A 15,056-nucleotide genomic window follows, 5' to 3' on the forward strand; every position below is an offset into this window, starting at 1 on the left:
TTGTTTTTTGCAAAATCGTGTCATCATGTGCGTTATTTTTAAAAAATATAAAACTTACAAAAATAATCACGACCCGTATAACAACCACTTACAGGAGAAGTGGGCGTGGCCGAGAGAGAAGCTCACTGAGCCGATCACCAGAACATTACCCAGTGATCTGAATAATTAAATCATAAATGAGTCATACATGTGTCATATGTCATAAATCATTGCAATGCACCTGTTATTGGTTCACTCTCCACCACCTGAGATTGATCAGCTTATTATTGAGTCATCGCCCACTGGGACATTCTTGTTTAAGGAGGGCCCCCACACACACACACACACAGGACACAAGTTAGGCTGTAAATCAATCACACACACACACACACACACACACACACACACACACACACACTCAGAGCTGTGTCTGTTTGCCCAATGGCAGCGGGACCCCACCCTGCACTCAGTGCTCAGAGAAGTGATGGGAGTGGGAACTGGGACAATGTGTATCCATTCACATTGTTTAAGGTCCACACACACACACACACACACACACACACACCTCCTCATTCTTTAACCATGAAGACGGTGCCTTCGCGCTCTTTATTGATTATGAATGTCTGCAGGTGCGCTTCCTGGAGCAGCAGAACAAAATGCTGGAGACCAAGTGGAAGCTGGTGCAGGAGCAGACCTCGTCCCACTCCAACGTGGACGCCATGTTCGAGGCCTACGTGTCCAACCTGCGCAGGCAGCTCGACAACTCGGGCCAGGAAAAGGTCAAACTGGAGTCTGACCTGCATCACGTGACGGGCCTGGTGGGGGACTTCAAAAACAAGTGGGCGTTACCCTCATCCGAGATATATTTGTTCTATTCCAAGACAAAAGTGTGATATTAAGAATGGAGAGAAAAAAGAAGCTCTATAGAGCATTTTAGTGTTTTTCAGTTCTCTGCTTTGATTCTGCAACTTTATGGTTTTGATTTCCTCTCATCGGGGACATTTTCTGCAGCAAAAGAAAACTATAAAAACTCAATGTACGCAAACTGGTCATCAACAACAACACTGAGACGCTAGCTGGTGAACATGGAGCGTGCAGCAGATATGTTCCCCTCAGCAGTGACCACATGAATCATAATCCTTCATATCCTGACAGTTTGAGAGTTAGCTTGTTTATGCTGCCCCCAAGTGACAACTACAGGTATTGCAGCTTTGTAGCTGCTGCATATACATATATGTTTTAGATTAGATTAGATTAGATTTTACTTTATTCATCCCCAGGAGGAAATTTCTCGACTTGCAGCAAAACATTTTTTTACAAATATACACTACAATAAAATAAATTAAAATAGCAGGGCATATTACATTTACGAATTTAAAGAATGAAGGAAATGAAAATGTACAAAATAAAATAAAAAAGAAAGTGTATACAGTGTAACTAAAGCATAAAGTGACATCGGTGCAAGACATGTGAGTCAGATGATGAGACTGAATAGATCTCATCATCTGATTCTGTAAATAATAATAATAATCATTTCTTATCTTACAGTAAAAATCATCTTTTTCTTTTCCAGGTACGAGGATGAGATCAACAAGCGCAACGAGTGTGAGAACACCTTTGTCCTCATGAAGAAGGTCAGTTTGGGTCTTGAATCTGTAATCCTTCTGTGACGTGATGTGCACCTCAGGGCAACAATACACATTCAGTGTTTCTGTGCAGGACACGGATGCAGCCTACATGACCAAAGTGGAGCTGGAGGCCAAGATGGAAGAGCTGACTGATGAGATCGAGTTCCTGAGGCAGATCTATGACACAGTAATGACCTCATTTCACTTTTCAGTGGCACAGAAATGACATCATTGATTGAGCCGTATGTCACACCTTAAAAACAAAGAGCACGGCCCATTCCTTCTCCGCTCGTGTGTTTGTGTGTTCCCCGTGCAGGAAATCAACGAGCTGCAGAGCCAGATCAAGGACACGTCTGTCGTGGTGGAGATGGACAACAGCCGCGACCTCGACATGGACGCCATCGTCGCAGAGGTGCGCGCCCAGTACGAGGACGTCGCCAACCGCAGCAGAGCCGAGGCTGAGTCCTGGTACCAGACCAAGGTGAGACCCCCCCCCCTCTTCCTGTCAAATCAAAAAACCTCCCTCAGAATGTGGCTAACATGAGCAGCTAACCCATACCTGGATGACCGTGCTGCATTATGGGCTCACTGGTCCCCTGTCTGCACCAGTATTCAGAGATGCAGCAGTCGGCAGGAAAACACGGGGACGACCTGAAGTCCACCAAAGCTGAGATCGCTGACATGAAGCGCAGGATAATGAGGCTGCAGTCTGAAATCGACATGGTGAAGTCACAGGTGAGAGCTCCACGTTCATACACGTGTTAGTGTTATGGGATGGATGTCTTTGGTTTGATTTCAGTGTCAGTAAATATTAATAATCAGCAGTAATCCAGGGAACTGTGTGATAGCACCTGGTCGTTTTCACTTCCCTCTCGGCCTTTTTTTTCTCCTCTTAGCGAAACAATCTGGAGGCCCAGATCCGAGAGGCCGAGGAGCGCGGCGAGCTGGCGGTGAAGGACGCCAAACTCCGCATCAGAGACCTGGAGGGGGCGCTCCAGAGAGCCAAGCAGGACATGGCCCTCCAAGTCCGCCAGTACCAGGAGCTGATGAACGTCAAGCTGGCCCTGGACATCGAGATCGCCACCTACAGGAAGCTGCTGGAAGGAGAGGAGAGCAGGTGGGATGCTCCCGTGAAAGCGCCACCAGAAATACATCCGTGCATGAATATCATCGTGTGTGTGTATCTCACGCTCTTCCTCTTGCTCCCCTCTTCCTCTACAGGTTAGCAACTGGAATCAAGACCAATATATCCAAGCAGACGTGTAAGTTCATGTTTTATGGCACACACAAACCCAACCTTGATGCAGGGCTGCTGATGTGTTGGACATCTTAAGGTCTCAACCTTCAACCACACGTCACTTCATTACACCTGCAGACCGCCTCTCAGTGTCGGCTCTGGTGTTAACCCTGTTTTCTATGTGATGGGTGTGCATAAGTAAAAAGATCTGCATTTGCTCTCATATAACAAGTTAATATAGGCTTCAATAAATGGGCTTTTTAGGCCCACATCAGCTCCTGAGATCTTTGCAGACAGAAGCACATGTTCAGATCATAACAGATATGTGTTCATCCACATATCTTCCCCCCCCCTCCCCCCCCCTCCTGTATGTCTGTGTTAATGATGGCCTTTGACTTGTGAATGTGCAGCTGTGAACTACAATGCCTTCGGCCTGGAGAGCTCCCGGACGCCGTCCCACGTCAGCTGCTCCTTCGGGGGAGTCAGAGCGAGCAGCACCACCGTGACCAAGACAGAAACCGTGGTGGTCAAGACTGAGGAGAAGAAGGAGGAAAAGGAGGAGGAGAAGGAGGAGGAGAAGGAGGAGGAGAAGGAGGAGGAGGAGAAGCAGGTAGCGACCGAGGAGCCGGCGGCCGTGGAGAAGAAGGAGGAGAAGCAGCAGGAGGAGGAGGAGGAGGTGGAGGTGGAGGCTGAAGCTGTGGCTGAGGAGTGATGTGTTTATTCACGTTTTGTCAGATTTATGATTGATTTTGGTCTCGGAAGCATAAAAATAAGCACACAGACTCTGCGTTGTCATTTAGTTCTTTACCGACGTGCCTTCACCAAACAATGTTTCTTCTGCCAGCATCTTTAGTTCAGAGCTCCTGCACGAGGAGGTGACGAGAGATGAGTCTTTGTTCAGGTTTCTGTAACTCCTTTTTGTGTCACTGCCCTGTTTTAGCCAGCAGGGGGCGCTGGTGCGTGTGTTTTCCCTCTGCAGTGCCATCTTGGTTGAGTGAGTCAGAGCCCAATACTATAATAATCAATAACGCTGATTTGGGGAAATAAAGTATGAACTCGTGATGCTCGACCTGCTGTAAGAGAGTCCTGTTGGCTCCGCAATAAATGTTCCTCAAACCATTTGAGGTGTGACGTGTGTGTTTGTTGGATTGTGAGGTTCCATGCACGTTGTGTGTAGTTGCACTTGAAAAACTGTCATTGAAACATGACAAACCTCACACAACGAGGACAATATGAACACAGATATTAAAATAAACATTTAAAGACACAAAGAAGTGGTCTTGTTCTGGTGTGTCACACACAAAACACAGATAAAACACACACACACACACACACAAAGAAAAAGACACAGACACGCTCTCACACACACACACACACACACACACACACACACACCAACATGACCACCAACATGCTCCTCGTGAGCCCCGGCCTCTGGCTAGTTGCAGGTCTGCACATGCGTTCCCTTTAAAATGTCAACACATGTCACGGTTTGAATGCCTTTAAGATCTTTTCTGTAAAAGTTCCACGTGCACACGCAGTCTCATTCAAACGCAGCACGGGTTGCATCAAAGAATCCAACTCAGCAACGTGCACCGTGTCTGTGTGTAAATACCGAAGCAACATGTGATCTATCGGAGGTCAAAGGTATTCCTCACTCAGCAAATGATGACTTAAGAGGTCTGCAGCCCTATAGGAACCGGTCTGAGCATGCATTGTGGGTGTGTGTTTGTGTGTGTGTGTGTGTGTGTGTGTGTGTAAGCGTGTCTTTTTCTTTGTGTGTGTGTTTGTTTGTGTCTTTTTTTACACAGGGCGCACCCACGGCCACACATACAGAAAAATTTACAAATCCTACAGAAGCACCCAGCATGCATTGCTCCTCACAGAGGACTGGAGATGTTTACTGTTAATGTTTATGATATCACTCATATGTTCACAGCAAAAATAACCTGCGTTTACTTCAGGAAACGGAGCATTTATTGGCATCCGAGCTAAAAGAAGGACTAATATAATATATTGTTCTGTCATTGCTCCTCAGCTCAGGTTGCTGAACAGCTGGCGCACCCAAACGTCTCACTGCACAACACATATTGTGTGTAATGTTTTCTCTCTTGTTGCTGTTGTCTGGGAATGTGTGTCTATGGTGCGCTGAAGAGAGAGAGACAATACATCAGCATTTCATTGTATTTCAACACACGAGCACTTCATTGTATTTCAATACACATGGCATGCACTTGAACTTTAATTACCTTTATATAAATTGGTGTTTTTGAGATGTAATGTCTTAATCGGTGAGCTGGTGCTGAATGATGTGAACTTTGCACGGGCCAGCTTGTTTGCTCTTGTTATGGGACCCCCTCATCCAACTCAAGGTATTCACTCCTGTAAGAAGTATTTTAAACGTTGAAGGCGCTGCATCTCAGATGCCGATAGATTAACGGTCTCCATATTTAAACATGTCGTCTGTGTGTCGACGTGTTAAATGTGAAGTAACAGCTATCCGATACAGTGCACGTAGTGGAGCAGCGAGTCCAAGTGCACACTCAAAATTAAGAGAGCAGTACCCTAATATTCTACAAGTTTAGAAAAAATGCCCAGTTTGGCATTAAAATGTACACAGTTCACTCAAACGCTCCTCTTGACTGTGTCTTAACGAGTCAGCCCATGTGGTTGTGGACCTGCGGAGGATCATTCTGGTCTGCAGCACTCAGGTCACTCATTGAACACACGTCGAGCTTCATCTATTCCAGCTGTTGCTGCTGTGCAGGTGACACACGGGGGTCACACGGGGGTCACACAGGGGTCACACGGGGGTCACACGGCCTTCCCCTCTCTGCAGTCCTGCTCACTCACGTGCTCTTGTTGCAAGCAGGCAGCCCGGTGGACAGGGCCCAGTCCACGCTGCAGGGCCCTGTCTGCAGGGCCCAGTCCACGCTGCAGGGCCCACCAGCTCTCGACTGCTAGTACTTCGAGGAATGGGGTGAGGCTGAACAAAAGCCGAGCGCTGACAGAAGCGTGGCCGCGTCGCTTGCGACAGGTTGACGGGCGTCCCACGTTCCTGAGCCCAAATGAGGTGAATGCGTTGTCAGAGTCGCACCTCTGTGGAATGTGACCTCAACAATACGTCCTTGTGCAGCACGAGAGAGTCCAGAGTCCACGCTCACACACCTCCATGAGAAAAGGGAATGATCTTTACTGGAGCTGTTTTTCATTAATATTAATAATCTTTTCTATTCTTTGTGGAGCTTTATTTGGTGTTTATATTCATGTTTCAGCAGCTTACGCCTGTATTTAAGGACCCGGCCAACATCACACACACACACACACACACACACACACAGTGAAACTACAGAACAGGTGAGATGTCAGCTCATAGCTCATAGTTCTGAATGTCAGACTGCACGGTTAAAACACACAAACGACACCTCAGGCAATACGCCGTCTTTCATCCGCTTGACAACTTGTCTCACGCTGGATTTGTCTGTTTGATTTAAAGACAATTCAAGACTGACAAGTGTTTTAAACCATGAAAAAAAGAGTGATAGAAGATGCTGTGAGCTGGAGGAACAGGTCGGGATTCCTTCTGCGGGCGGAGGATCAGAATCAGGAAGAGCCTTCATGGTTCTGGATGCCGGCTCGAGGTGTGGCTCTCTGGGTGGAAACCGCTCTGAAGGCATCCGGTGCTTTAGGACAAGGCTGCATTTCAGATGTAATCAAATAAATGAAAGGACAACAATCTGGTCTAAAGCATTGATTAGATCAAACGTTGGGGCACTTCTAAGATAATAAAAAAGATGTCTGAAGCTCAATGTGACCACTACAGCCCCAATAATTAAAGTAAAATGATCACTTCTCTGACAGTATCAACAAAAAACTGTTCAGGCTTTGCACAAAATAGAATTCACGGCAGCGTTGTTGCTGTACAGGTGTACCTAATAAAATGGCAACGGACTGTATATCCAAAGCTATCATTACGTTCCATATGTTGCATAATATGTCCAATAAAGATGCCCGATGATTGTAATTTCTCATCCACATCTTTGCAGGTGTACTGATTATTTTGACCAGAGCAAAAAGTTATTGTAACAAATGAAGATAAACGGGACCAATCGGCGTCGCATACCTCTCAATAATTCTAATTGGCCTGTCAATCATACCGTGAAACATGATTGGCAGGTCGGCGTCGTTCAGGACAAAAGGGAACTTCTCATGAACGCTGCACCCAGCTTGTGGTTCTCTGAGTTATGATCTGACAGAAGGGCGTGCAGCTCCACATGAAAGATGGGGAGATGTTTCCAGAGGGACTTAAAACCACAACAACATTGTGAGATGAACATTTTACTCAACAGATACGGTAAAAACAAACAGTGGCAACGTTGCATCACCGTGTTTGTTCTGTCTGAATGAATCATTACAAAAGAGAATAATCATAATAATACATTTTTATATGTACAGCGCTTTAAAAAAGGCACTTACAGGCACTTTATTTTCTATTGTTGGATCACAAAGACACTCAACGAAGTGTCGTGAAGACCAAGAGGGTCACGTTAAAGGCTGAACTTCGTAAAAGACACGTTTGTGTCATATTTTTGGACCCGTCGTCAAAACACTTTATTTTGAGGTATGTATTAGTGCTGCAGACACGAACACCGTGGAACCGCTCCGACCTTCTGGCTGCTCTGCGTCACTTTCTGAGGACGAGTTCTGCAGAAAAACATTTAAACACTTCAGTTGAATCAAACAAAGCGCTCCGGCTTCCCTCTTGGCAGAGTTTGGTTAATAATTAATAATTTCGGGGCGGTCCGACGACACGTTCTTACTTTTCTTTCACCTGTTGAAACATGCGCGTGTGCAGGTATGTGCCAAGTAGCCCGAGGAGGCCCCACTGTCATAAACATTTACACCATATTTACGAGTACACTAAATATTAATAACAAGGCTTTGTCAAATTCTCACAAAGATGACACACACACACACACACACACATGTGATTTTGGGCTATACTAAATAAACTCTACTGAATTGAACACACACACAGACTACAATAATGGGAGTTGTAGAGAACGTCATGACAATAAAGCGGTTGCCATGGCGCCGCAGGAGCAACAAGAGAAGGTGACAACACATCTTTGATAGCGGATCGTAGGAAGAGCGGTATACGACTCTTGAGTGCACGTTTCAGTGAGAGCGATGAAGCGTGAGCGCTCACAAACGGCCTCCACGGCGTCGCGACTTTTCTGGCGTAAGCCTCTGACTCTGTGAACGGGAGGTCGGGTTGCAAACACACTTCACACCCTATAGGGGCCTTTAACCCATGACTGTGTTGACTGAGTAGTCACACCCTTTAATGACTGTAACTTGACATAGATCCTATAGGGTCTGCTGTGTATATAGCAGGAAAAGTCCACTCATATCCGTTTAAACTGGTGATGGACGTGTGGACGTCTTCGGTGTGCTGGATCGAGTCAGTGGACGTTGGTGCTGCTGTGCCTCTGACTGCTTGCTGGTGCGTAGGAATGCTTCTACCTGCTGAGACAAGTTCTCTGTGAGTTATAAGGACTGCAGGACCACAGCACAAAGAAAGGAAATCAGGGAGTTTTTTTAATGCAGCTTCTGTTCCAAAAAGACGAAGCAGTCAATAAAACCAAAAACAGCCCATCGATAAAACAATGATGGGACGTTTGAGTAAAGCACCATCGAGGAAGGCCAGCTGGACAGCGATGACGTTCGTTAAAAGATTATTCAAAGCACTCCAAAACTATTATTAATAATCAGAGGCTAGAGTTTAAACACTATGGGAAGTTTCAGTAGAAGTAAATAGTAAACTCAGGGTCTGAAAAGTGAAGCAGGAGTGCCTCGAACTTGCAATCTTTCTAATGGCCACCAGGGGGCCACACCTCTGGATGCAAGACGTCAGCGCTCATAGAAGTCTATGGGGTAATATTTCTCACTTTAGGGCCTCAGTTTATGGTCTTTATGCTAGTTTAAAGTCTTCTTGATAACATTGTGATGTTCATTTAGTTAATTATGGTCCATTTAGAGTCAAACAGACATAAAGCAGGGTTTCATTAGTTTTGTGGGTATTTGGTCATAAAGTATTGTGCAATTTGAAACTTTGACCAGATGCTCCATGAGGGAACGGCCAGAGTCATTGATCGTATCCACTGGGCACCTCGAGTATCTGCACGAGCAGATTGTCTGGACCAATATGGTTGAAGAGCCGCAACGTCAGCAGAAATAAAATCTGACAAACACTTGAAACCTACGTGATTAATCACTGTGGTATCCGATACTGGTCCCGGTCCCCTGGAGAGTGAGTCATGCCGTTTGTGCCGGAGTTCCCGTGCTGACATCTTCCCACATTCACAGCGAGGCGGTGCGTGTGGTCTATGAGCAAAGGGGGGGGGGGTAAAGTCCAGAATGCTAAAGTAATACGTCTCAGAAGCCTTGAAGTCTGTTGACTTTACAATCAGTTAGATACCGGCAGCTCTGCAATGTTTTCATGTTTCACGACAAATGCAGAACGATTTTTTTTACAGGTGGTGAAACTGTGCGGCTCAGATTAAAATCCGATCCAACAGCACTCCCTCGCGATGGACACGCCCACAAGCTGAAGAGGATGCCAAAACAAGCACCGAGGGGTGTGGCTGTGTGTCCAAAGGCTTCAGATTCTTTCTCCTTTGTGTTTGTTGACTATTATTCTTCTGATGAATGAACACTTTGATAACACTCAATCAGATATAATAGACATGTTGGCCTTCTGAACCTGCTGAACATTGCGGTCTTTGATGGGAAAATACAGCTGGATCCAAAGAAAAACGGAGGCAGACACTCGATCCTGCTGCAGATCTGGGTGTGCCTGTTGCTGCCGAGTCTAAGCGGCCATGCTTATTGTTCTTTTGCGCATGTAAACGACTATTTAACCACAGTCATGCAGCAAAAGGTTCGCCTCCCTGGCAAAGCCCCACAGATACCAGTCTACCTGGATTCTTAACATTCCATTTACAATCAAGGGCTGTAATGTTTTCATAATTAAAGTTGAGGAAGTGGCTGATTGTGATTACTATGAAATGTGTATCCATGCACACACACTTCAATACTTTAGATAGATTACAACATAGGCATTGGGGGGAAATGATATTTCAAGCCCAAATGTAAGTATCGCTCTAAGTCTAACCTTCTGAAAACCATGGCCCCCAATTGGGGGCCAATTTACACATTATAGTTAGACTGTGTAAAACATTACAATAATCATGAGTAAATATATTGATGTTGTACATCAAATTAAACAAGAGAACTTGGGCTACAAGGATCAGTAAGCCATTTCCACAGAACTCAAACACCAACTGAAAGAATTATTAAAATATCATAATCATCATTTTGTCAGGAGTCAGCCCACTCAGCACGTTTCCGGAACTAGCATCCCGTAGCTCGGTGCTACCAGGAAAAGCCAGATAGCAAAGAGCAAGAGGACTCCACACAGATTCTAACCATCTTTAGAAAATCCATCTGAACCAAAGCATCACCGAGATATGAGCCAAAGAACAGAGCAACATGAATCGCTTTAGCGCTTTACAGTCACAAATGTTGCTTATTTTGTGAAAATTCTACTTTTGCTGTCTTTCATCTTTATTTACTCTTAACCAGTAAACCAGTAACAAATATACTAATATTTACACATCTGAACAAAAGCACACATGGGTTGCCTTTATTATAACACCAACATTATTCAAATAGCCTTTGTGGTTGCTGAGATGCACCTTTATTAGTTTGGGTATGTTATTTCGAGCAGAAACCTAAAAAATAGGTTGGTTTTCAAAAGGCTAAGCTAAATAATAATTTCACAAGCAAGAGTCACCGTCCCGTGATGTTTGCAAAGATTCGTGACTTTCACAACCTGTGTCGCTCCACTCAAAGACGGTGCACATCAGATACGAAGGCGACCGGGTCAACATGCAAAGAACCTGTTCTCAAGAGGGCTTAAAAAGATGCACTTACACAACGTGCTGCTGCACCGTGATGAGAAGGGTGGCCCACCAGAGGCACTACGATATTAACTAACATTGGAAATAGCTTTTGGGCCAAAAAGGGCCACTCGCGTGTCACCAGGCTGCTTTATGCGACGTGTGTTCATCACTGAACGTCTGAACTTCAACAAACAAGAACGAAAAGCACCCCCCCGAGCCCCCGAGCCCCCGAGCCCCCGAGACACGGAGCTGCCGGACAGGTTTCCACCTCCAGACGTCAAGCTGTTGAAACCGCAGAGGAACGTTCAGGTGAACGCGCCTGAAGCCAGAGGCAGGAAGCCATTGAGCTCTTGACATGTGGAATTCATTGTCAGTGGCATTCGCAGGTTAAAACAAACATTGACTGCATTTACTAGATTCTTCTCAAAAACTCGAGAGGAGCCTTTTGTTTCATGTTTCACGACAAATGCAGAACGATTTGACTTTGAGTGAATATTAAGGAGCGTATGAGGGCGGTAACTAATCAGCTGTTCATGTAGATTCATTTTAATGCTAAAACAAAATCCCTAAAAACTAGTATGATGATAACGTAACGTTTTAAGGGTAACCAAATAGTCTTTCCATCATCCGTATTTAACTGGAATAATTGTGATAGCCAACAGTGCGCACTATGAGCAGGCGTGGGCGGATTTACACGGAGCTAGATGACGAAAGGTGTGTGTGTGGTTGTGTGTATTTGTCTGTGTTTGCTTAATGCTACCAACAATTAAAAGTGTTGGAAGGAAGACGAACCCTCGAAATACTCGTGTCCTCCAACACAAATGTAAATGGACATGTCATGAATATAATAATAATAATAAATTTTATTTGGAGGCGCCTTCCAAGTCACCTTGCAATAAAATACAGGATGATACATGAATAATACAGATGCGCTCGTGAGAGTCGAACATAGCGCAATCCAAAGCAGCAGACCAAAACCATGATGTAAGATTGGGAGTGACGTAATCCTGTGAGGGAAAAGAATGTCGAGACCACATGAAATATAGAAATGCAGACGTTTCTGATCCATTCACAGATTGGACATTTGTTTTTATTCAAACTGCAATCTTCCCGCATCACTGAATCGGCCTCTTTGATTTCAGCTTCCTGCATTGCGACTCATTCACATCGTTGCCCGGCCTGCAAAGTACACCTCAGACATTGTGGCCCACACCCAGTTTACACATAGTGCTGAGGTACAACGTGGGTCACACTGGGCCATCTGGTATGAGGAAACCAGCAGTGTGGTCTTAAAAGTGACTCTTTCATCGGGCTTCAAGACTATTAGCAATTAAATAAATGGGGAAAGTTTTTCAATGCTAGATTTAAATGTTTTAAGAGAATTTACATTCCCATTAGAAAAATGCAAACACATAGACGCAGCATTGTTTCAGGCTGCATGAACTAATTGCCCGGACCGTGCCCCTCCTACGCACACACACTTTTAACACACACATTTCATTACTCAAGGTTCATATATGTATGAACGCCTGGACACATGGTCTTTTGACTTGGTGATTTAGGTTGTTCGTGTTGCGTGGCTTCAGGTAGTCCAGACTTGACGGGGCATGAGTTTTTGATTTACGACAGCCGTGACTGATGCCTTTTCAGAACAAGCGCAGACAAAGCTCATAACGATCTGTCTCAAACTTTTCTTCAGGTAGCATCAACAACAAGATTCTGTTGCTCCGAGAATGGGACCGTTGGAGCCACTTTTCTAGTGTTCAAGTCTGCAGATTATGAGAAGCTGTGCAGGCATCTGCACGTAAGTGTTAGGGGTTGGTTATTGATAAGTAATCCTCAGATGCTCATGTAGTTTTGCGCATCTCTTCAAAGTTAACAAGTGGCGAAAGTAGCACATGTGTTTTCCCTAAATAGCTGCCGGACCTCAGAGATTTGAGCTTAAGGGTAAAGTTCCACACCGTGGTAGAAATTAAAGGCATGTGCGTGTGAAAAGTTGGGGAAGAATGAAAAAGAATGCAGGCCTCACCTCCACCGAAGCTGCAGAGGAAAGAAACACGTGAGGCAGAGTTTGAGCTGGGAACAACTTGGTGGTGAAAGGCATCAAGTGAGAAAAACAAGAACCTCAGCAGATGTTTGTCCAGAACGAGGACGCTCCATAACAATCCACCCTGAAGCCTTCATCTCTGTTAAAATAAGCGTATAATTAGACATAACTTTGCCTTAGGCCTTTGGTTGGATAATCCTTAATACTATTTTATGCTTGTAGTTTCTTTGTTTGTATTATTATTATTATTATTATCATTATCAATGCTTGGCTAAACATTAATTAATTAACATGTTAGCTGGGATATTATAATAAAACACTTCTGAAATAAATAAAATATAAAATGATCTGCCTATTTCTGAGAATGTGTTAAAAATGTGTTACGTCCCCTTCTCGGTCTAGGGGATACGTGGGGGGGGGACAAACACATGGCAGTCAAAGAATAAGTGAAAATAAGTCAAATGGAGGAGTAACGGTTTCAAAATAACATTTATTATGACTGGGGTTAACAAACAACCCAAAAGTTCTACTAAGTGGGAGAGCTTGGGACAGTTGTGGTTGTGCCAAACAAAAGAAATCAAGATAACAAAACTAGGCCTGGCTAACTACCTCTAAAACAAAATGGCTTCACCTGCTTATCTAATAAAAGTCCATCAAAACAATACAGAGGAAGCACCAACCAATAGTCTAATGTTTTAGACACAAAGTACCTACGTGAGTGCACACATGTACAGGGTACCCCAAACTTAACTACTGTCCTCAACCTCCCACCACAAACTTGCACCTCTAGCAGTGTCAGTGGGTACATCGAAACAAAAGACACCTCTGAACTCTTCAGGCCTTCTCCCTTTTATAACGGCCCACTCAGCTGATTGGCTAGCTGGCCTTCTGGAACCCAGGTGCAGCCGGATTGGCCTGTACAGGTGGCCACTGATGGGCACCTAAAAAGGAAAACAAGGAGGGAGAGGAAAACACAATACTGACACGTAACAGATGTCTTTCCAGAAACCAGCAAGAGAGGTCAAGCAAACGTTGTAATTCTTCTTGAGTGCGAGTTGAAGGAGAAGCCAAGTGGCCTGAAAAAGGGTTTTCAAGCCTGTTCGCTTTTCGTGGAAACCTGGATAAATAAAATTGCTGTGAGAAATTTTCAATAACAAGTTATGTAAGTGTAAACTTTTAGTTAAGATTCAGTTGATACCCTGATAGGTGACCGAATGCAGTGAGAGTGGAAAGGACATTAGGAGCAGAAACATAGAGGTCGGATGTGTAAAACAGTAGGTCATCTGCATATAAAGACAGTTTGTGTTCATATCTGCATCTGGCCATGTCTTTGAGGAGGAGGTTGGAGTTGTAAGTTGTTCTCTGGTACGGCCAAAAAGCAGGTGACTCATTAAAGTGCAGCCTGGTGTGTTGACCGCTGCAGAGGGAAGTGTCCAAGGGGTCATTGGTGCTGACAGAAGCTTGAGGGGATGAGTACCAACGTGTTATCCAAGTGATGAAAATGGAACCAAAACCAAATTAATTTTGAGAATAACAAAGGAACTTAAACAGGGAGATGAGGCCTCAGAGGTGCTGGTGACAGAGCTGGTTATTAGTATTGGCAGAGGTTGAAGAATGGTTTTAATTAATCCTGTTTGATCAGAAGACATAATTAACGAGAACAGACAAACAAAACACTGGAAAGGTTCCATTTCCATTTTAATTTTTTATTTCACAGTAATTCTTCTTCCCGCTTGGCAAGTGGAAAAAAGCCACTCCTAGATGCCAGCAGATATGACACATTTGTTTTTAGTTCACTAAATAAGTATGTGTTTGGTTATTGAATGTTACTAATGCTAGCTAATGCTGTAATGTGTTCTTGTTTTTTATAAATGTGTACCTTTTTGCCCGTTACTCATGCATTCCACTGCCCTGTGACCACTAAGCAGGCTACTGGGGTTATAGACTTGCACAATAATCACACTCTCACTCCACTTCTTTAGCTCTCGCTCTCTTCCCCTTCAAACAGCTGCAGGGTGTGTCACGTCTTATCTTTTGACAATCCCTCCCTACCTGTATTACAGGCCACTCCTGTCATTCCGCGCTAGAGGCGTGTAGCCTGAGGTGGAAGGGAGGCTGGACAGCAACATGAGTCCAGGGTGAAGTGACTGAAGAGGATCCTCCCCCTTGTTCCACACAGACATAAAAGCCGACAGCGT

General features: G+C 44.6%; 1 protein-coding gene across 1 annotated transcript in view; it reads left to right on the forward strand.

Moving 5' to 3' along the window:
• Nucleotides 1-4,065, forward strand: part of LOC117730895 (keratin, type II cytoskeletal 8-like) — a 5,026-nt gene extending 961 nt beyond the window's left edge. The window contains exons 2-9 of the mRNA XM_034532953.1: nt 609-817; nt 1,553-1,613; nt 1,699-1,794; nt 1,924-2,088; nt 2,217-2,342; nt 2,504-2,724; nt 2,829-2,869; nt 3,255-4,065. Coding sequence (XP_034388844.1) covers nt 609-817; nt 1,553-1,613; nt 1,699-1,794; nt 1,924-2,088; nt 2,217-2,342; nt 2,504-2,724; nt 2,829-2,869; nt 3,255-3,556 — 1,221 coding nt within the window. The 3' untranslated portion in view covers nt 3,557-4,065. The remainder of the gene's footprint in view (nt 1-608; nt 818-1,552; nt 1,614-1,698; nt 1,795-1,923; nt 2,089-2,216; nt 2,343-2,503; nt 2,725-2,828; nt 2,870-3,254) is intronic.
• The last annotated feature ends 10,991 nt before the right edge of the window (nt 4,066-15,056 follow it).

Source organism: Cyclopterus lumpus, chromosome 5, assembly GCF_009769545.1.
Source record: "Cyclopterus lumpus isolate fCycLum1 chromosome 5, fCycLum1.pri, whole genome shotgun sequence".
Taxonomy (NCBI): Eukaryota; Metazoa; Chordata; class Actinopteri; order Perciformes; family Cyclopteridae; genus Cyclopterus; species Cyclopterus lumpus.